General features: G+C 51.8%; 9 protein-coding genes across 9 annotated transcripts; 2 read left to right on the top strand and 7 right to left on the bottom strand.

Annotated features, from left to right (window-relative positions):
• Nucleotides 1-600: 600 nt before the first annotated feature.
• Nucleotides 601-3,702, bottom strand: N7474_009408 (ATP-dependent helicase; the record flags this gene model as incomplete). Its single annotated transcript, XM_057200818.1, has 2 exons — nucleotides 601-3,219; nucleotides 3,271-3,702. 2 exons carry the CDS (start codon nucleotides 3,700-3,702, stop codon nucleotides 601-603), a joined length of 3,051 nt encoding a protein of 1,016 aa, XP_057048805.1.
• A 297-nt stretch (nucleotides 3,703-3,999) lies between these two features.
• N7474_009409 (acetamidase/formamidase family protein) lies at nucleotides 4,000-4,956 on the bottom strand (the record flags this gene model as incomplete). Its single annotated transcript, XM_057200819.1, has 1 exon — nucleotides 4,000-4,956. The coding sequence occupies one exon, from the start codon at nucleotides 4,954-4,956 to the stop codon at nucleotides 4,000-4,002; it is 957 nt and encodes a 318-aa protein (XP_057048806.1).
• Nucleotides 4,957-6,990: 2,034 nt separating this feature from the next.
• N7474_009410 (uncharacterized protein) lies at nucleotides 6,991-8,976 on the top strand (the record flags this gene model as incomplete). Its single annotated transcript, XM_057200820.1, has 3 exons — nucleotides 6,991-7,077; nucleotides 7,126-7,293; nucleotides 7,348-8,976. 3 exons carry the CDS (start codon nucleotides 6,991-6,993, stop codon nucleotides 8,974-8,976), a joined length of 1,884 nt encoding a protein of 627 aa, XP_057048807.1.
• A 358-nt stretch (nucleotides 8,977-9,334) lies between these two features.
• Nucleotides 9,335-10,503, bottom strand: N7474_009411 (PP2C family serine/threonine-protein phosphatase; the record flags this gene model as incomplete). Its single annotated transcript, XM_057200821.1, has 5 exons — nucleotides 9,335-9,720; nucleotides 9,778-9,880; nucleotides 9,935-10,229; nucleotides 10,282-10,391; nucleotides 10,438-10,503. The coding sequence occupies 5 exons, from the start codon at nucleotides 10,501-10,503 to the stop codon at nucleotides 9,335-9,337; spliced, it is 960 nt and encodes a 319-aa protein (XP_057048808.1).
• A 257-nt stretch (nucleotides 10,504-10,760) lies between these two features.
• On the top strand, nucleotides 10,761-11,801 carry N7474_009412 (cytochrome b5-like heme/steroid binding domain-containing protein; the record flags this gene model as incomplete). The annotated part of the gene is made up of 1 exon (XM_057200822.1): nucleotides 10,761-11,801. The coding sequence occupies one exon, from the start codon at nucleotides 10,761-10,763 to the stop codon at nucleotides 11,799-11,801; it is 1,041 nt and encodes a 346-aa protein (XP_057048809.1).
• Nucleotides 11,802-12,162: 361 nt separating this feature from the next.
• Nucleotides 12,163-12,629, bottom strand: fkbp3 (peptidylprolyl isomerase family protein FPR2; the record flags this gene model as incomplete). Its single annotated transcript, XM_057200823.1, has 2 exons — nucleotides 12,163-12,331; nucleotides 12,400-12,629. The coding sequence occupies 2 exons, from the start codon at nucleotides 12,627-12,629 to the stop codon at nucleotides 12,163-12,165; spliced, it is 399 nt and encodes a 132-aa protein (XP_057048810.1).
• Nucleotides 12,630-15,405: 2,776 nt separating this feature from the next.
• N7474_009414 (uncharacterized protein) lies at nucleotides 15,406-16,206 on the bottom strand (the record flags this gene model as incomplete). Its single annotated transcript, XM_057200824.1, has 1 exon — nucleotides 15,406-16,206. One exon carries the CDS (start codon nucleotides 16,204-16,206, stop codon nucleotides 15,406-15,408), a length of 801 nt encoding a protein of 266 aa, XP_057048811.1.
• A 970-nt stretch (nucleotides 16,207-17,176) lies between these two features.
• Nucleotides 17,177-17,872, bottom strand: N7474_009415 (O-methyltransferase; the record flags this gene model as incomplete). Its single annotated transcript, XM_057200825.1, has 1 exon — nucleotides 17,177-17,872. One exon carries the CDS (start codon nucleotides 17,870-17,872, stop codon nucleotides 17,177-17,179), a length of 696 nt encoding a protein of 231 aa, XP_057048812.1.
• Nucleotides 17,873-18,641: 769 nt separating this feature from the next.
• Nucleotides 18,642-19,691, bottom strand: zrfB (low-affinity Zn(2+) transporter ZRT2; the record flags this gene model as incomplete). Its single annotated transcript, XM_057200826.1, has 1 exon — nucleotides 18,642-19,691. One exon carries the CDS (start codon nucleotides 19,689-19,691, stop codon nucleotides 18,642-18,644), a length of 1,050 nt encoding a protein of 349 aa, XP_057048813.1.
• Nucleotides 19,692-20,310: the final 619 nt, after the last annotated feature.

Raw genomic sequence — 20,310 nt, forward strand, 5'->3', positions numbered from 1 at the left:
GAGCTGGCTGGGCTGGGTCGCTAGGGGAGCTCAACCTAAGCTGGGGGCACGGCTAACGCGGAATGGATCGCCCCCCTGACGTAGCGAGCTCTCTTTCCCCGGGGGATGGGGTACATAACTTATTCAGGGCAGCAAATCATCGTGGAGTCAGGGACACGCTATTTTTGTGAACCAATGCTCGGGTGGAGCCAATAATGATGACTCAGCCTAGAGGAATGATTGCGTTCACTACTGTAGTGTCACTAGTTCAAGGCAGGGATGGAGCTAATATTGTCAAAAGTAGTCGGTGCGGATCCCCCGTGGTTAGGGTTGTCTGTCCAACAAACACGGGATGTGGAAGCACAGTCGAGTTGGACAGCTCACTGCCGGTGGCCCACAGTGGTCCAGACTGTGAAGCTAGACCGAGTGTATCGCAGCCAGGCTGGAACAAATGACGATGATCTTCAATCATACAGTATGCTCTCCTGACGATCTGTCTCCCGCCAACACATGCGGAGAGATCGGATACGAATCCAGTAGTGATTCGATTGCCCCCAAGGTCCAGATTCCTGGTGTGAGGCGGGTCGGAGCGAGATTTCTCCAAGAGTAGCACAGCGTCATTCAGCTTACCCTTCCTTTCCCTTCCCGTTTCATCCGATCATCCCAACCATTATTCATACTCCGTCGAATCCCCAACGTCCACCGGCCCGACGCCCCGGGGGCTTGCTGGCGCACCACTGACATCGTAGTCGTGTGGAACGTTGATGCAGACTGGAAGCCGCTGGTCGAGCTTTCTTGTGTCTTCTCGCTGGCAGGTAGATTCTCTTCATTGCGTTCCCGCTGTGATAGCATCCTGGCCGGTTTGATTGTAGAATTGGTTGGGGATGCAAGAAAGGTGTAGCCGTTGGGCTCAGTGGGTTCAAGCGTCGGCCGTGATGGCTGGAGCGGCCGGGATTGAGGTCGATGAGATGAAAGGGAGGACGGAACAGCTGGACGCACGATATGAGCAAGCGCCGGTTCGTTTCGTCGAATTTCTTGAGGTCGTGGGCGAGCAGGCGCTGGGGTAGGTTCTTTCTTCTGGGAAGATCCCGACCCGCCGAAAAAGTTTGAGATACTTGCTTGGGCGAGGCCATCTTTGCGGCCGGCACTGGTGCCAGCTTTTGGCTTACTGGATGATGCCGCTTCTGATGAAGTACGCTTCAATCCGGAGGCCGCGGGTGCCTCTGCATTAGCAGCGGAGTTTGTGGCGATGTAATCACGAGCAGACTGGAATCCAGTTGGAAGCGCCGTAGGAACTGTGAAGTTTGAGGAATTGTTCATGGTATACCCGGTTGAAGAGACGTAGGTCGTTGATGTCGAAACTTGGTGGGTGTTGGGACGCTGTCGCTTAGGGTACGGCTCGCCCCCATTATGGACATCCAGGCTGCCGTCCCATTTAGTGACAGCATCCTTTAGCTCTTCACCATCTGGTGTCCATTGGTCGTCCAATGTTGAAGGAAGCGAACTCAGTGCCTTGAACATGGCCTCAGGAGCCGGGCGAGCTCGCCGCAGAATATCGGCGATGCCGTAGACCACCTTTTCCTGCAAGCGAGGCCCCGTCGCGCGAAAGTGTGTCTTGGTCACCTTGCCGCCCAAAAAAGGCGTTAGGCTTGTGGTCGCGTCCTCGCCTTCACCGAATCGAGGTTGTCGAAGAGGAAGGCTCAGGTACAACAAAGCTTGAGCCCTAGTCATTGCCACATATAGCAGACGTCTCTCTTCATCCACCACTTCAGCTCGCGAGTGAGGAATACTTCCATCATATACTGCCGGAACAAAGACGACAGGCCACTCTAGGCCTTTCGCTGCGTGAATGGTGGAAATGGTGACTTTTTCTTGGGTCTGTTCACCTTCTTCATCCTTGTCTTTGGTCATCTCGGTGGCCAAAGCGACATTCGCAAGGAACCGGGAAAGCGCCTCTTCTCCGGAGTGGGCCACTTGTTGCTCAACGCCCTCGATCTCTGGCAGGTCTTCCTCCTTATCACCGTCTTGGATGTTTGCAGCAACTTCACTGGCCTGACTCATCAATTCCTTGACGTTCGCCCAACGAGTGTCCTCGTCGAGGGGATATTCTTGGGTGAGCCATTCCTGAAATGAGAGGCGCTCAGTGATGAACTCAAGAAGCACCTGCGGAGCAGATACATCGTTACAATCCTGTAACTTCTCTCTGGCGGCCTCAATCAATTTGACGAGAGCGCAGAGCCCACGCTCCGTTGTACTCTGTAACTTCTTCCCAGTCGACCGACGTCCCTGAATCACATCCTTGATAAAAGTCCACAATGGGATATTGGCCTTCTCCGCACCGCTGGTCAGCTGTTTCACGGTTTCCTCGCCAATCCTGCGCGACGGAGTATTGATAATACCCAGCAAGGCATCAGTATGCTCGGTGTGGCTCACCACGCGCAGATAATTTAATAGAGTCTTGACCTCAGCTCGATCAAAGAACTTGCGCCCCCCAACCATTTGGTACGGGATGCCTGCTCTTCCAAATGCGGTCTCAATCCGCGTCGACAGCGCCGCGGTACGGAGCAGAACGGCGAAATCGGACATTCGCAACAGGCCACCGGTCATAGCTACACACCGTTTGATCTCGAGTACTAACCACTGGGCCTCCGCGTTAGCTGTCGGTAATTTTCTCAACACCGGTAACGTTCCATAGCAATGAGTCGCCTGCAACTTTTTTGCTGGCCGAGACGTATCCTGCTCAATGACCTCCTGGGCTGAATTCAAAATCGACGCCGACGAGCGATAATTATCTTCCAAGAGAACCACGGATGTGTTCGCATATCGCCGTTGCATTCGATTGAGGTTTTGAATTTCTGCCGATCGAAAGCCATAGATGCTTTGATCTGGATCACCGACAATGGTGATCCGCCGGTTCTTCGACGCAAAGAGATTCATCAAGTCGTATTGAATAACATTTGTGTCCTGGAATTCATCCACCAAAACAGCCTGAACGTTCGACACGCACTGCGGATGCTGTCTGAGAAGGTCACCGCACCGCAGAAGTAAGTCATCATAATCCAAGAGATTGGACGTGGCCAGCGCAGATTCGTATGCACGGTATATATCCACCAATTCATGCTCCTCCGCCTTGGCTTGAGCGGCCGCTTCATCGGGGCTCAACCCATGAGCTTTGTAGCGAGAGATCCGTCCTTGTGCCGCTCTGGTCTCCATGCTGGAATTGAGTCGTTTGAGGATCCTCTGAGGTCTGAATTAGCAGCAGAAAACAAAGACAGACGAATTAGTCCCCACTTTAATGATGCCTCTCGTGTCGTCTGAATCTGCAATCCCAAAACCTTTCTTGAGACCGATCAAGTAGCCGTACTTGACCAGGTATCGCCGACAGATAGAATGGAAGGTACCCAGAATCAGTCGGGACTCCAATCGCTCTCCGATCAGTTTGGCCAACCGTTCGCGCATCTCACGGCTCGCCTTGATGGTGAAAGTGCAGCAGATGACATCTTGGGGCTGGTAGCCCTCGTGCGCGAGCAGGTACGCGACGCGCGCCGTCAAGGTCTTGGTCTTTCCTGATCCAGGTGGGGCGAGCACCTGCAGGATGGGTGCAGAGGATGTGACAGCGGAGCGCTGGGCCGAATTGAGGCCATTGAGGATGGAGTCCATGGTATGTTGGGGGAAATGCTCGTGTTGGTGCTGCTGCCGGGACGCGACAACACGCGGGATCATGTGACAGGGCAACTATACAAGCTACGAAAACAAAACTTAAGAGACGCGAGTGTTAATATGTACTAGTATGTGTATGTACTTTGTATATAGATAAATAATACAAATCAACCGAACAAACAGAGACAACAACCGCCCCGCGGACCGAGCAAGCGACTCCCTTTCCAAGCACATGGGGATATCAGAACCGAGAAACAAGGGAAGAATCCTGAATATTACGCCATCAAATAACAGATTGCGACAAAGTGGTATGTGAGATCGCGGAATTATTACTTCCACTTCTTCTCCTTACCTGGCAGATCAAACAAAAGTCCCCAAAGGTAGACTCATGGCCACTTCATAGTTGGGCACATTGACTGCCTCGGTAATCAGCAAGTCCCCAGCAACGCTGGCAAGGATATACGCCTCGCTGCGAGTGAGTCCCCGAGTTTCGACAAGCCATTGGATGAAATTCCGCGTGGCGTTTTTCGTGGCCTCGAGCAGATCCGAGGCAACTCCCAGGACGCCGTATGTCCCCAGGTCGGGAAGGGGATTGGGAATCTGTGCCAGCGGAGGAGTCTGATAGTGAGGTGTAGTGACCCATGACCGGCCCTTACAGAGCTCGAAGCGGAGGGTCGCGCGGATGGGAGTTTCAATGGCAGTCCCGCAGACCTCGCCGTGGCCCTGGGCCGCGTGTCCGTCGCCGCAGCTGAAAAGTGCACCGGCCGTCTGGACGGGCAGGTAGACGACAGAGCCAACGCTCAGTTCCCGACAGTCCATATTCCCGCCGTGGTTTGTGGGCGGAACGGTGGAGAGTTCATCATTGTTGGCCGGCGCCAGGCCCATGCACCCGAGGAACGGCCGTAGCGGGATGCGCATATTTTTAAACCCGGCATATCCCTTCTCCCGATCGAGCGACCAGATTTTGAGTTCCGGCTCAGGGAATTCGTCCGCCAGCAGGCCGAACCCAGGAATGATAGCGGACCAGCCCCAGTCGGCCACTTCCAGGTTCAGGATCTCTACCTTGAGGACATCACCCGGCTCTGCATCTTGCACATAAACTGGCCCGAAGACGGGATTGGCCAGGCCGAGATCGAGGGACTTGATCGCCGAGGAGTCGGAGGTGACTGACAGTTGACCGTTGCTGCTGTCAACGGCGTCGAAGGTGACGGTCTCTCCGGACGAGACGGTCAGCTTGGGAGCAATGTTCTTCGACCATTTCAGGTGGCTGCACTCTCTTCCCACATGGAAGTTGCTCCACCCTGGTGCGTGTCCCATGTCAGTCGAAGTGGCGACCAAAATTTTTTTCTTCCGTTAGACGGACATAAGTTGAAAAAGGGTCGCGGCGACAGACGAAGGAGAAGAGGGTTAAAGAAGAAGAGGAGGGCCGGCAAGCGACCTCTTTAGCAATTGACCGTTGTGGAAGGTGGTTAGCCACGGCCGAGTCTTACTCATCGGCTTGGTGAAGGGATCCATTACGTTTGATCGCCTGCCTAAACGGGTATGAGTGCGTGTTGCCCGATTCCTGATTTCCCGTGCTTGGAACCTCTCGTTTACGGGCGATAGATCCGGCGTTAAACAAGAGGATATGGTTGGTTCAGCCACTCCGACCCCGGACCGAATTTTATCATTATCGTATCGATTAACCAGTTGCCTAGTTAGTTACTGCCAAGCGGGGGCTGACTAAGATCCCTCTTTTTTGTGTGTTTACAACCGAAAACCATTTATAGTTCTGATGTGGCTGTTCTACTTTGCCGTTGAGAGGGTTGCCTGGGAATACGAGGTGTGCTTAGCTTGACGAGAAATCTAACGTTAGGCGGCAAAGACCAACATGTCAGGCCGGGCGCAGTTGAACGACCTTCTTCTTCGGGTAAGGGTGGTTCTACCCGACGATGACTCGCATGATTCGGCCTTGCCCCCTTTTCACTCTAGCCGGTTCGCGGGATATCCGATCCCCTCGCACATGCAACCTGAACTCACCATCGCTTCTAGCATTGATGAATTCATCTCTGTAGGGATACTATTTTTGTCGCGAGCCTCGTGAACCGACTCCGCTTCTCTGCACTATTGCTCGATCGCCCCACGAGTTCAAGATTAGTATTTTTACCTGCCTGCAGCACCGTTGATTTTAACTTCTGAACTACTGTGAACCTTGTCAAATGGCTGGTGTTTTTCTCCAGTGGGAGCCAATTCTGCACAAATGATGGAAGTTTGCCTGGAAAAAATCCATCGACGGTTCCTTCGGAATCCTTGTGGGTTGTTTCAGTTCTCCGAGCAAATCCGAAGAGCTCTCCATGTGGGGTGTCGTATCAGGACAGCGCATATTTACCTGCAGGTAGTAAATAGTAGTAGGTTCCGTCACTATGGATGGCCTACTGCGGCTTGACTTCGGTCATGGTTGACTATTTGGGATAAACTTGCATATCTTTCCCGCATGAGCAGAACGCAAACTGTGAAGTCCTGGACACCGCTGATTCTTTTAATCTGTATTCTTCTCCGTACCCCGAACTAAACTGCAGCACACAGAATCCTTTGTGGACACGCGGATTGCGTGATCATAGTCATACAGATGGACAAGGACCTTGGAGCTGTGCGGGAATTGCAGCCACAAGATTGCAGACACTCCCCATCACAGGGCTCATCTAGTAAACAAGGAGGACGAAGATGCCATATCCATCACAGTTGTGTGTTCTCTGGACCCTGCTGAGTCGTCGTCTACTCACATATCAGTTATGAATGTGCGCCGCCGAATTAATACAGATAAATACCTTCGAACATGGATGACACAAAACCGGACCCCCACACTGGATTCCACAATATCCCCACAACCCTCGAGCGCCGAATTAGGCTTCGATCATGGTGTAGTTCAAGATCGCCTGAAGAATAGATCGGTTAATCTAAGTCACTATTCACTGGCCGAGTCTATATGCTTGATCTAGCCGATCGTTACTATGTAGGTGGATGCTACTGTACCCTCAAGGCAGGAGTGTGGTCCAGTCGTTTCAAGTTATGCTAGTGTTATGCGTTCTCTCTCCAGAAGCTATAGGGGCCATTGAGCAACATTGTATGGACATGAATCATTTTTCTTGCCACATGGGGGATCGTCCTTCAGCTCTGGGTCTGAAACGAAAACCGCCCGTTGGTCTACATCATCCGTGATGAAGAGGCAGAAGAACGGCCCCATGTCGCATCATCACACCGTGTTAGCATAACACAGCTCTTTTGCTCTTGTGCTCGCTGTTTCCTAGACCTCCTTCTACACTTTCCATGCACTCGTATTGATGGTCGCATTTCTCGCGACCTCAATCCATCATGATCACCTTCTCTACATTACTACTATCATTCATCTGCAGCGCTGCTGCACAAACCCACGATGGTGACCTAATGTCATTTGTCACCGTGAGCAAGCCTTAATCTCCTCATATCTCCACTGCTAAGACCACCTAGCTCCCCGAAATCAGGGCCGAGAAATGGGATATCAAATGGCATGACCGCGCTCGCGTGAGCCCCGGATACTGGTTTGTTGCGCCAATTGCGGATGGCGCACCCCAATCTTTTGAAACAAAAAGATTCCGTCAGTACCAGATTGGACCGTATATATATGATCAAGACGGGGTATGTTGCCTTTGTGAAAAGCGGGACAATTAACTGACAATCGTGATGCCATAGATTCTCATCTGGGCCGGCTCATACCTGTTCGGAAACCGCAATATATTCGATTTCAAACCCCTTCACAACACCGGCGAGGACCCACGCCTCTCCTTTATTGAGCAACGAGATATGAGTGGCAGTACCCGTGGACAGGGGATTATCCTGAGCCAGAACTACACGGTTGAAAAGGCCGTAGAGGCTCTGGAAGGTCTCAAAGAGTTCAACGTTCGTGAATTTAACGTGCTCCCCGGAGGCCACTTTGCGCTGGCCTGCGTAGACAAGGACGAACGAATTCCTCTTCATGAACTTGGTCGCCCTGACGAAGACTCATATCTCATTACGGGCGGGTTTTACGAGGTTGATACGGAGACCGGCCATATTGCCTTTAAGTGGAGGTCAGATGGACCTCAAAATGTCAACCTTCTAGAGTCCATTAAGCTCGACGCGGATTCTCCCGCCGCAGGCAGACCAGGATACGACTACGTACATATTAACTCGGTTGACAAGAACGAGGACGGAAACTACTTGATCTCCTTGCGATATACCAATACCATCTATCTGATCTCCGGCGAGGATGGCTCTATCATGTGGCGATTCGGCGGATCTAGGAGCGACTTCGTCGTTGACTTTAAATTCTCCAAGCAGCATGACGCCAGATTTGTCAAATCGAACGGAACGCATCATACAATTACCCTTTTGAACAACGCAGCTGATGAGTACGAGAAGGAAGAGAAGGTATCATCCGCTTTACTCGTGCAACTGGATACCACAGTTAGCCCCATGAAAGCCACTCTCCTTCGTCGGCTAGAGCGGCCCGACGGAGGACTTTCCCGCCTTCGAGGGAACGTACAGTATCTCGACAATGACAATATCTTTGTCGGATGGGGTGATGACGGTTATCACACTGAATTCGCACCTAACGGCGACAAACTGGTCGAGGCTCGATTTGCTTCTTCCCGCTTCAGTACGTACCGGGCCTACAAATCCACGTTCGTCGGACGACCAACCGAACCACCTGATGTGGTGGCCACCGTGATAGGGACCAATTCAGACAGTCTAATAACCACTATTTATGTTAGCTGGAACGGTGCAACAGAAGTCGATTCTTGGAACTTCTACGCACAGGGATGGAATAAGCAAGATCCAATCTTGATTGGGAACGTCAAGAAAGTCAATTTCGAAACCCTATTTATCGCAGCCGGCTACATGGACTGGATCTCTGCCGAAGCACTCGACCGCGACGGCAACGTCTTAGGCACGTCCGATGTCCAACGCACAGGAAAGCCTCCGCAATGGGCAAAGGCAGGCTTCCGGGAATCAAGTGAGCCTACTGCCGAGGACCCAGCTCTTCGCTACTCAAAGGGCGGTGCAGGGAGAGAGCACCACAATCGCCCAGAAATGGCTAATGATCTGCTCAGAATCGTTGAGGTTATCAAAGGAATCGGGGGCTTCTTCATTTTCGTGCTGGCTATGGTCGCCGTAGGCGCATCGAGCGCGGGGATTTATTGGGCTGTGAAAAAGGGGCGAGAGAGGAAGTCCTACAAGCATGTTCCTGCGGATAATGAGGATAAGGAAGAGATGTTTGAGGGCCCGGAATTTGAGCCGTATCACTCTGAGGAGTATCGGTCGCGAGACTCGCGAGAGTAACTGTACTAGTTACAGCCAGAGCATCATTGTACGTAGTGACGTATTTTCCATATTGCATAGCCGTTTTGCTTCACTCACTTCTACGCTTTGCAGCCAATTGAAAAAAAAAAAAAAAAGCTCTAATTCAATTACTGTAGATCGAGTTGATGGGCCAGAAGGATGCGGGAGTTTTGTGGAGTTGCTCTATGGCCACTGGGATGGCCCCAAGTGCGGCCCCAGAGAAGCGCATTCTATAATTGGAGACACTATATTGGTTCCAGATCTTGAATGCAATCCATGACCTGTGCCAACCAACTAACCGTTTTATTGACGCTAGAGATATGCAACGAGTGAACCGACTCGCACTTGACCCGGAAAATCACGACTTTTGTCCATCCAGCATCGCAACGATACAAGAAGCATTGTCACTTGTGGGGCGGCTGGCAGCAGTGGATGCGATCTCCTGCGCGACATCGCTAGCCCTCATCCCTCGCATCGATAGCTTCATCACATGTTGAATCAAACTGGCGTCATCCGTATGGTCACTCACGCCGTCGGAGACGATGACCAGCAAGTACCGACGGTCTGACTGCAGTGTGTGATTAGACGTGTACGGTTCGTTTGATATAAAGTCTCCTCTTGCTTCGGACGGAGTAGATGATGAGGATGCTCGTCGAGTGTGTTGAGTCGAGCTGTCCTCGTCGAGGGTGTTGACCGGGTTCTTATACTGCAGGTCGCCGATAGCTCGAGACATGTTCAAAGAGCCTATTTATGAGATCATCAATACTGATCTTTCTTAGACAATAGCACCAAAACACTCACCAAGGCGAGCACTTCCGCTGCGTGTATTGACCTTGCCGCCTGCTTTCTCGATGCGGACCTGTTCGCTAGGCACATCTGGCTTGTGAGCCATGGTTAGGCGGCGCTAGTGCAACTGTTAATACTGACGGCCATGCAGAGGGAACTGCACGGTGCACACCATATGGTACGGACGGTCTGTTTTAGGATCCCGCTCCGCCAGGATCACGCACGAATCGCCGAGGTTGGAGACGATCAAGTCGCCCTTTGTTAGATTCACGAAACACAAGGCGACTGTAGATCCAGACATTGCTGGCTCGGATGTCTCATGCTTGAAAGTCTCGAGCAGTTCCCCGTCCATGTCTGACAAGGCTCCTCGAATGGCTGCGACATAGTTTCCCTGATCAAACTCAGGGCGCTTGGCTAGAAGGTGGTGTAGGTTGCGACTAGCATGTTCTGAAACCAATCCAGAGCCACTGCAAGCAATCTATTATCAATATGCCCGTCATAAAGTCCTAGGATTCTTACTGTCCGTCGTAGATAGCAAAAAAGGCAAGCTTATCATCTGTCTTGGCAGGGAATTGGTCCGGCAGGATGAATGTGCAACGGTCTTCCTGGAATTGCCGACTTCCTTGCGACTGTAGAGGTGTTAAGTACAGACTTCCAATTGAGACTCTGTCTTACCTGACCTGCTCCTGCGTCGAAGAGCAGGACGGCGTCCGACGTGGACATGAGTGTGTTGCGCAACATTTGATCCCTGAGAGCTCTGTTGCCACGACCATGTTCAAGACACTGGTTTCTACAGACATAGCAGTTTTCCATCCTTATAGTGATGCGGTCTTGACATCATGGCCGTCATCTGGCACTCATGGTACATTTGTATAGACAGAGAGTTAGGGCTCAGATAGTGTGCACGGGCCAAAGAGTCTCCCTTCATCCCTCATTTTCTTCTCTTTCACTCTCCTTCCTCTTCCGCTCCAACGTCGTTCGCTCAAGCTCAGTCCGGAATGGGCTGGGTCGGTGTGGCCAGTCTAATCGCAACCGCGGGCTATTTCGCCTACCGCTATCCTCCACGCTGGTGGACCGGTTTTTCTGTCCCTCCGGAACCCACCTCCGACGTGCCGCCACTTTCTCCGACTGCGGACGAGCACTCGCAGGCAAAGCATGGCGTAAGCGACTCAAACGCCCCATTGATAGAGATCGAGGAGGACGAGTCTCAGACCACGCCTAAGGCGTCTGCGTCCACCCCATCGGGGCTTACGGTGCCAACATTCAGTCTCGACGAAGACACGACCGGAAGCGCCCCGTCCGCAGACGCGCCAACACCTCCCGTGCAGCGCAATATGGCCAGAAAGACACCGTCAATGGATCATGGAGGCACAACGTCGCCATCATCTCTCATGACCGCTCCATCGGCACAACGCACGCCCGCCCCGGCCTCATCCCTAATGCCTCCCCCTCCCGCTCCCCGACCCCGGCCTACACCCAACGTCACCTCCGGCCAACTCCAGCCCCCTCGTCCAAACAACATGTCCAGCTCCCTGCGCCCACCACCTTCCGCTGCATCCTCCCTACGTGTCCCTGCCAGCGGCGGCGGTGGCAGCCGCCTCAGCAGTAGCACTCTCGCCCCGCAGAACCTGAAGAAACCCTCCAATGGAGCGCGCAGCAAAGTCATCCTCGAACCGGGTTACTCGCCGCTAGACTGGGCCGCCCTCGCCGCGAACCCGAACAACCAGCTTCGCGGTGCAGGAATGCCTCCGGGCTTGCTGCGGGTGACGCCGTCGATGCTGAAGACGCAGAACGGGCGCAAGGGCCGCGATGCCTGGACTTCGTATCAGGGCAAGGTCTACAATATCTCGCCTTATCTGCCCTATCACCCCGGTGGGAAAGGCGAGCTCCTGCGCGGCGCGGGGAAGGACTCGGCGCAGCTGTTCCAGGAGATTCACCCGTGGGTTAACTGGGATGGGATGCTGGGGGAGTGTCTGGTGGGCATTTTAGTCTCGGAGAATGATGCATCCGAGGAGAACAACCTTGACGCTATGGATTGATGGGGTCATTGTATATTAGAGTGGCTTTGTTTTGTACTAGATGAGATACCCCTGTGGATATGTGTAAATAGAGCAGACCCGAATTGAATATAAACCACAGATCCTCCATTCACAACTCCCGCTAACGCAACGCCCACAACGTATGGGTCTTGCTGCAACAGCTAGGATTATTACCCGATCAGAGTACTACGGGCGACGTGCGCTTTTACAACCTGGGATGATCCCGATCGAGTGTATATCGGGGGCCGGTTAAGCACTCCCTCCATGCATTATCTTGAAAGGCAAGGTTTTTAAACAAGGCGGCGTCTCGAGGCACGCGGTGCCTTTGGGTATAAACCATAAATCTCCAAAATAAAACCGACTACAGTTCATCCTTATCGACACCGTCAATGCTCATCAACTCCGTCTCAAACACCAGCGTCGCACCGCCGGGAATCGGCCCCACGCCGCGGTCGCCGTAGCCGAACTCGGGCGGGATGGTCAGCGTGCGCTTCTCGCCGATGCACATGTCAAGGAGACCTTGGTCCCAGCTGCAAAAGCCGCTCGTTAGCGATGCACATCAGTGATAAGGAAAGAAAAGAGGGGCAGAAGCTCTCACCCCTTAATCACCCGCCCCGTGCCCAACTTAAAGGTCAACGGTGTGTTTCGCTTGTAGCTCGCGTCGAACTCAGATCCATCGGACTGTAGCGTGCCGCGGTAGTGCATGGAGATGGTGTCGCCGTTGGCGGTCTTGCGGGAGCAGTCGACCTTGTGGGTAGTTTCGATGCCGAGGTCGGCGGCGGTGGCGAGGGAGGCCACGGCCAGGATGAGGAGGGAGCGGAGTTGCATCTTGTGTTGTGTTTGGGTTTGGATTGGGTTATTGGGGTTGAATTGAGGATTGGGAATGGTGGGGTGAGAAGAGACGAGGAAAGGAAGAATGACAGAATGGAGGGAAGTGCGGAGAAGCTTGGATTGGGACTGACCAATAATGATAGATGCCCTAAATAGCAACCAGGTACGCAAAATGGTAGAGGGTGCAAACCGACGTAAGAAGACCACGGGGCAATTCGAATTCGATGGAAATGTGCTCCAGATAAAAGGACACATTTTGGCCATTGTCATTGCTGCTTCGTCTTGATGTAACATTGCTTGGAGACTTTCTCTCGCTGAAAAAGCTGGCCCGGTGGTAAAAAACGTCGACCTAGGCGAGAATACGAAAGAGAGCAAGAAGCTTGTTGTCTCCGCGACTAGCTCTCACCGGGTATTTCAGCAGGCAGAGGGAAACCTCTTTCTAACGTTCTTGCTCTACGAGGGGAGAACGGGACTGAGCCGATTCAAGCAGAGAGCCTGCCACAGGAACGGAGCAGACTGCACTTTCCTTATAATCTTATGTTGACACCCATCTCCTGAGCAACTAATACAATCATGGAAGGTACGAGGCCCGATAGAAGGTTAAGTGACATTTCCTCTTTTCCCTTTTCCCTTTTCCTTTCGTCAACAAGCACCAGTGTGAGTTCCCCTCCCCCCCTCTTCTTTTTATGGCTGGCTAACACTATACAGAAAAATGGTTCCAGAAGCTTTGACTTACTTTGCGGAGGTGTTCGGAGTGGTTGTTGGAGTGGTTGGGTTGGGGGACGCTGGCCGGAGGTTGCGGCGGAGGTTTAGGAGGTGGAGGCGTGAGAGGCGAGGAGATGGTGGTGCTGCTGTGGAGGGGGTGGGATCGAGCTGCAGGAGTTGGAGGAGTTGGAGATGGGCCCGCGGGCTGACGAGTGGGGGTTGGATGTGATCGGGCGGTTGGCCGTGGATGGGTAGAGGGAGGCGTTTTCAGTATACTATCCTTATTTATCCTTACTTATTCTTATTAGATAGCACCGACGACGAGCTCACCCTTCTCCGCAGGGTCGGTGACTAGTAACCTCCGGGTGAAACCAAGATGAGCTCAGGTGTATATAATGCAAGCGTCTACTGACTGAGCCTTGATCATTTCCTCAGTATTTATGTTATGAGATCCCCCCAAAACATACTCGTGGAGTAGGAGAACGATTCGAGGATACCAATGGTAGGGAAGTCGATCGCAAGACTGCCACTCAACCTGTACACCTCGCTTGGGTGCTTCGATGAGATGGGACACATTGGCATGATATGGATTGAAGCTTGGGTATGTATTGATAATGCACAAGACCTTTAAGCATATAAGTTCATGTTCACGTGTCGCGACATAGAAAACAGATACTCCAACGGGCGAGATTACCAAGCTTTACTAGAATGCGCAAGGCGATGTTGTTGGCTACACACATTACTATAAAAAACGGATGATCGTCCATTTATTTTGACTGAAGTCATAGGATCCGAGGTGGGAATCATTCAAGCGTGAACTAATAAGCTATCCAATGCTGACCTAGCATTTTATGCTTTGCTGTCATGTTGAATGAAAAAAGCAAAGCACCAAATACTACTTAGGACTTTTGCGACAGTTGCGAATCCAGCTTTTGCTCGGCCATTCACGCTTACCCAGATTGCGGTTCAAGGTAATCTCCAGTGGTCCTTCGTCATTCACATCCCAACTAAACCATTGACAGGGCTTCCAATCCATTTCTCCGCCGAAGAAATTCCAGGCTTCAAGGAAAAATTGGTTAACCCACTTTCCAGTGTTTTCACGCACACAAATATCATGCCGTGTGTCCCAGAACTTTTCCAGCTGCGAAGGGGTCGCCTTTGTGAAATCGAATAGTAAATGAGTACGCACGCGTAAGCTCTGATCTTGGCAGCCGAATGAGACCGAGACGTTGGTTTGAACCTGTGCGAAGGGATGTCCGTTGAAGGTACAAGTGTGTAGTAACATCTCAATGCATTCGCAGCTGCGATTTGTCAGGTGTTGAACACTATCCTTAGAATTGAGGCGCTCATGATGGCATAGAGAGATCAATTGTAGCTTGTGGTGTATATTCAGAAGGCTGCAAGGACACAAATCAAATTCACCAGCGTACGGCAAATAGCACTTCCGACTACCAAGTGTGTGGCAGCCATAAGAGCACAGTTTATGGTCCAGTCTCCAGAAAGGTTGTATATTCCGAACAGAGCGTGGATGAAGGCTCCAGCATTGAGTGCAAAATTTCCAACGGGAATTTTGGAGTCGACGAAGTAGGTATATTCTGATCCATGGGATACGTTTCACGCCTAAGAACATCCGCTGGGGTGTCACAGGCATAGTCCTTCCAAGTAGCCTAAGAATTTCGAGGTAATAGGCAAGCGTGAATTTACAACTCAGCGCCAAGCAAATCGCATCTGAGGTCGAAATGATAGTAATCAGTTTGAAAACTATTATGGGAGGCATCTGCCATGCGCGTCTCGGTGGAAAGTTGCTTAGAATAAATCGAGGATCCATTTTGAATACCGTCAGAGATGTGAAGAGGCAAAAGATGTAAGAAGAAAAAAATTCCTTAGTCCTAGCTAATGATTCCACTCAATCCTGACGTTGATCTTCATCATCGACTGAATTTTGGGCTTACGTAGAGGAGCAATCCAAGATTATGTATGCCATGGATTAGTCTTCGGTATCTGTCCGCCATGGACCATCCAGGGGTTTGGATCTATTGATTCAGGGTCCGACTGGGTGATATTTCATTCAAAATGCACCTTCTATTTCAAAATATCGAGCAACTTCAATCAGACCTGAGCCTCCAACTCCGACCCAAAGATCGACAAACCCCTCCTCTCTAGCTCGTGCAATGTCTTTACTATCCCAAGCTTCTTCTAAGTCTCTCTCGAGGTAGATTGTCTGAAACCCACACTTTTTGGCGGCTTGCAAGTCCTCAAGATGGGCTGCCACGAGACAACATTGCGAATTTCTGAAACCGAATCTGCGAGCAGCACCATGATAGACCTCTGGGGACGGCTTGTAAGCACCGAAATGCTCTGCGCTGGTGATGTGCTTGAAAGGCAAAGAATTGTGTTGTTGTAGGTCGCCGAGGAGTTTTACATTACCATTGGATAATGTAGACGTCAAAAATTTAGTGTTTAGCAACGAAAGGCCAGGCGCACTGTCAGAGTATGAGTCAAGCCGATGCCAAGCGAGCGTCAAATTTTGGAGATCGTCCTCGTTAAATAATTCCCGGAGGAGCCATTTGATGAGAATATTTTCCAGAGAAGTGCGGTTGTACTCATCTACTGAGACAAAGGGCTTAGATGCATCGTAAGTGTTTCCGAAGTTCATATATGAGCGATGCCACTCCTCAGCAATCTCCTGCCAGCTCGAGGTGGACATATCAGAGACACGTGTTCGCACATCGGCACTCAGATATCGAACTTCATCTCGCAGAGCCCTTCGTGCCGCGGCATTCAGTTCGTTCGCGATGCAACATCTCCATTCCACAATTGTCCCCAAGACATCGAAAAATATCATTGAAGGAAATCCATCCCGTGACATCTTTGTCGATCCTTCTTTGGGAGATACCAAAGAATGAAGGCTTTTGCATAAACTGTAGACTATATCTGAAAGTATAGCAAACTCCTCGTCAGTAAGTGATAGAAACACGCAAGAGATCTTCAAAGAAAAATCAGACGGCTTTACCGTCAGGGACTGGTGTGAACGTTGACATGATACTATCTCAATGAGATTAGGCTTTCTTAAATGTCGACACCACTGAACATCTACTCGTTCCATCAACCTCGGGATTTTATTGCTTAGGGTTGCATGTGATGGGCAACTGAAAATCTCAACAAGGCTCTTGGGTATCACGGTTTCAGAATACTAGGTAAGGCGCAGAAACTAGTCAAATAAATCGGATCAGGTAGTTTGGCCTCGGCCCCGCCCCCGCCCATGGGCCGCCCGGATGGACAAGGCCGTGGACGGCGTGCCATCGGAGGATGACTCTTATGGAGGAACACGAGGATGCAGCCCTAACCGGGCTCTTAGCGGGAGGGGCGTCGGTCTACTTACTAGTCGACCCAACAAGGTTAAGCTCAGTCGGCCGTTTCGGGTAGAACTGGTGAGCATTTCCACATAGCTGTCAATCAAGCTCGCATGCCAGAAGTAAAGACTCCATTGGGCTGGTGGATGTGGAGAGTTGAATGCGGTCTAACCAATTTCTCGATCGGTGGATCAGATAACAGCACGTGGCGTAGGGCGACGGAAGGTTAGATTCGACCATGAAAATCAATTGACGTACAAGCTGGCATGCCCGATGGGCATAGAAAATGAATTGGTGACTGGATGTGGACAATTAATGATCTTATTATGGCATAATCATAACTCCTGGCGTAGTTCAAGACTTGGTAAGTGTGGTCGATCCTACTATAGTTCTCTCTCTCTAACCACCTTATACCCATGTTCAGCGATTCGCCTACCAGCCGTGAAATAGCAGTGTTTGTTGATGGAACCACCCAGAGATAGCTGCCTATTTCACCAATGCCATCAAAAAGCCATCATAGCTCTTTGCTCCAACTGTCTGAAGAACGACAGCTTCCACCCTATCATCCCGTCCGACTCTAGCCACCAAGTCACTCGCATCTTCCTTTCTCGCTTCGTTGCCAACGACGCCACTTTCTAACATCTCCCTCACAACATTATCGACATAGACCACACTCCCCTTACCCCTAGCCAACTTGATCCCATAGTCAAAATAGTTCCACTGATTATCCCAATCAGCATCAATAAAGACAAAGTCAAACGGCTGCCTCTTCCCCTCCTGAACCTCAGCAACCAACATCGGCAGCACATCCAGACCCGCACCAAGAATCGACTCAACCTCCTCGGGAACCTTCACTCCGGCAAATCGCAGATTGTCCACCGCAACTTGCCGGCACTGCTCGTCAATCTCAATGCTTGTGACTTTGCCTTTTCCGTGAACGGCTTCAGCAAGCCAGATACTGGAATACCCGCCCAAAGTGCCGACTTCGAGGATATTCCGCGCCCCGCCTAGTTTCGCAAGCATAGATATGAATTGGCCTTGTACGGGAGAGACGGCGATCATCGGCAGTCCGTGCTTAGTGCTGTTGTCATAGGCGTGTGTATGGCTGGGCTTTATGGGGATGAGATTGGATTCCACATAGGATTCAACTTCGCCTCTAAGCTCGATGTTCGTGAGAGACATATTTTTTGAGGGACGAAGAGAAATGCGAAGAGCAGTGAATTGTTTGTAGCAAAAAAGAGGGGTCCAATCTTTGCGATCAGCTCAATTTAAAGTGCGGTGCTAGCAAGCGGTCTACCTGATGTGCCTGCCAACAGCTCGGATTTAGCCCTCGGCGATACATTCTCGTTATGTATCTGAAATCCGGATCGGCCTGCTTTACAGATAGTGAAAAAGGGCTTTAGATGGAAGTAACTTTAGGCAGCGTCGTTTGATCAAAGCTAATTGGCTGCTTCAAGGTTTCAGGCTGATCAGACCACCCCGGCTTACTTGACTAGTTCTTCCTCGCCTCGGACGAAGCCTCGGGCTCGGGCTTGGTGTTGAGATGTTATCGATCTTTCGGGGTGCCATCCCTGTTATCCTCGGATCGCACTGGTCCTCTGTCAATGCTGGCGAACTCACAGTAGTACCAGAGACCTCCTGGTGAGAAGTGTTGTTTTGAATGCGATTGATCGGTGGATCAGATAACAGCCCATCGGCGTAGGGCTACAGGGTTTGGCTTTAAGACTGTAAGTCAATTGACGCGTAAGGCTCTAGATACATGAAACTAAAAACTACCGAATTAACGCCGGACATAATATGTGCAGATGCTGCAAGATGGCAGCCAGCTTGCCCCCTGGGTATCGCAAAATGCATGTCAAGTGACCATCAGGAAGGAGGAGGGGGTGACAACAACAAAACAGTATACGACATCATGAAACCGTAACGCCTTTTCTTCTTTGACATCAGAAGTTTAAGCCCACTTGCCCAGCAAGGCCATCAAGGCAGCTCCGAGACACAGCAGGATAAAGGCAGCCAGCACGGTGCGGAAGGGGGCCTTGCGCATGGAGTTGCTGAACATGAACTCGTGCGCCATCAGCTCCACCAGCGCCGTGTAGATCAGGATCCCCGCGGAGATCGAGTCGAAGACACCGTTGACGAGCAACGTCGTGCGGCCAGTTGGCGGGTAGGTCTTGCGAACGCCCAGCCCAATGGAGATGGCGAGTGGGGTTGATATCCCATAGGCGAAGCCTAGCCAGTAGGGTGTCGAGCGTTTGGATTTCGGCCACGGGAGAGTGGCCAAGCGGGAGCCGAGACCCAGGCCCTCGAAGGTCTGGTGGAAGACGAGCACGATGTACAGGGTTGTGAACTCCGAGCCGGAAACGGCCAAGGTGAGCCCGATGAACACCGAGTGGAAGATGATGCCGAACTCCAGAATGAAGATGGAGGTCATCTGAGCCGCATAGTCCTCGATTGATCGGATACCTTTCTCCTCGTCGTCGGCATCGTGATGCTCGCGCGAGTGGCCCAGGTGGTCTTCACCCGGCATGTGGGCGGCCTTGGACTCCTCCGCTGGGTCAAGGTGGGTGTGTCCATCGTCAGTGTGAGAGTGGTCGTGACCTTCTTCGTCGTGCGAATGGCCCTGGCCGAAATGAGAGAAGCGCATGACCATCAACTCGACGAAGAAGAGGACAATAATGGTCATCAGGACAATGCCTTCCACCCAGCTGTATGATGTGATCGGGCCAGTCAAACAGGGGTTGGTCAGTGCCTCCTCGGCCGGAGCCAGGAGATGGATGAAAGCTGTTGCAATGATGACGCCGGAGCCAAAGTACTTGGCAATGAAAAAGGTCCACGAGGGGATCCCCAGACGTCCACCAAGACGCTTGGCGATGACAGGGAAGAGGGCGCCAAACATCGACCCGACCATAATGACGAAGATGGAGGAGATGCGCAGGCCGATGCGGCCGTCGAACTCATTGCCGCTGTCGCATTCATCTCGTTTAACGAGGCTCAAATCCATGGCGGGGCGAACACAAATGGTCGTCACTTAGAATGTCGTACAGATGGAGAAGCAAAGACTCCCCACGGAAGGTGGAACCCCGAACAAGCGCACGGACAGATCTGAGGAGGATTGATATGGAGGGAGACGCAAGAAAGAAAGATCCGAGTAGGTAGAAAACGAGGGGTTCCTCGACTGACGTGGACCAGCGTGTGCGTGTGCGACCACTTTATACTGGGCCAGTGATTTGTGCGTGTGTGCTGTCGGTACTGTCCGAGTCTCCCAAGGTCCTCGATTTGCGTGCAGCGGCCAATGGCCTGTGCAGGATTCAACCGGGTTGGCCTGTCAAGATGGGAACCCACGGGGCTTACGGCCTGATTATGGCGCCAATCACCTCGAACCGAATCAGTGTTGACCACCTCGTGCTTGGAGATGCCTATCTGTTCCGGCCGACCATGGAGTGAAGTGCAGCGTTACTCGCACGAAGAACTGGCGAGTCTCGGCTGTCACGGTTTGCACCAGATTAGGGACCGGGCACAAAAATGATGGTGGGCAGAGGTCAAGCAGCAATTGAGGAAGCAGACACCAAGACCATGCTGGAAATCAGAATCTGATCGTGAAGTGGAAATGGAGCGGGAAA

This window comes from Penicillium riverlandense (genome assembly GCF_028828495.1).
Source record: "Penicillium riverlandense strain IBT 135883 chromosome Unknown utg000008l_segment0_segment0, whole genome shotgun sequence".
NCBI classification, from domain to species: Eukaryota; Fungi; Ascomycota; class Eurotiomycetes; order Eurotiales; family Aspergillaceae; genus Penicillium; species Penicillium riverlandense.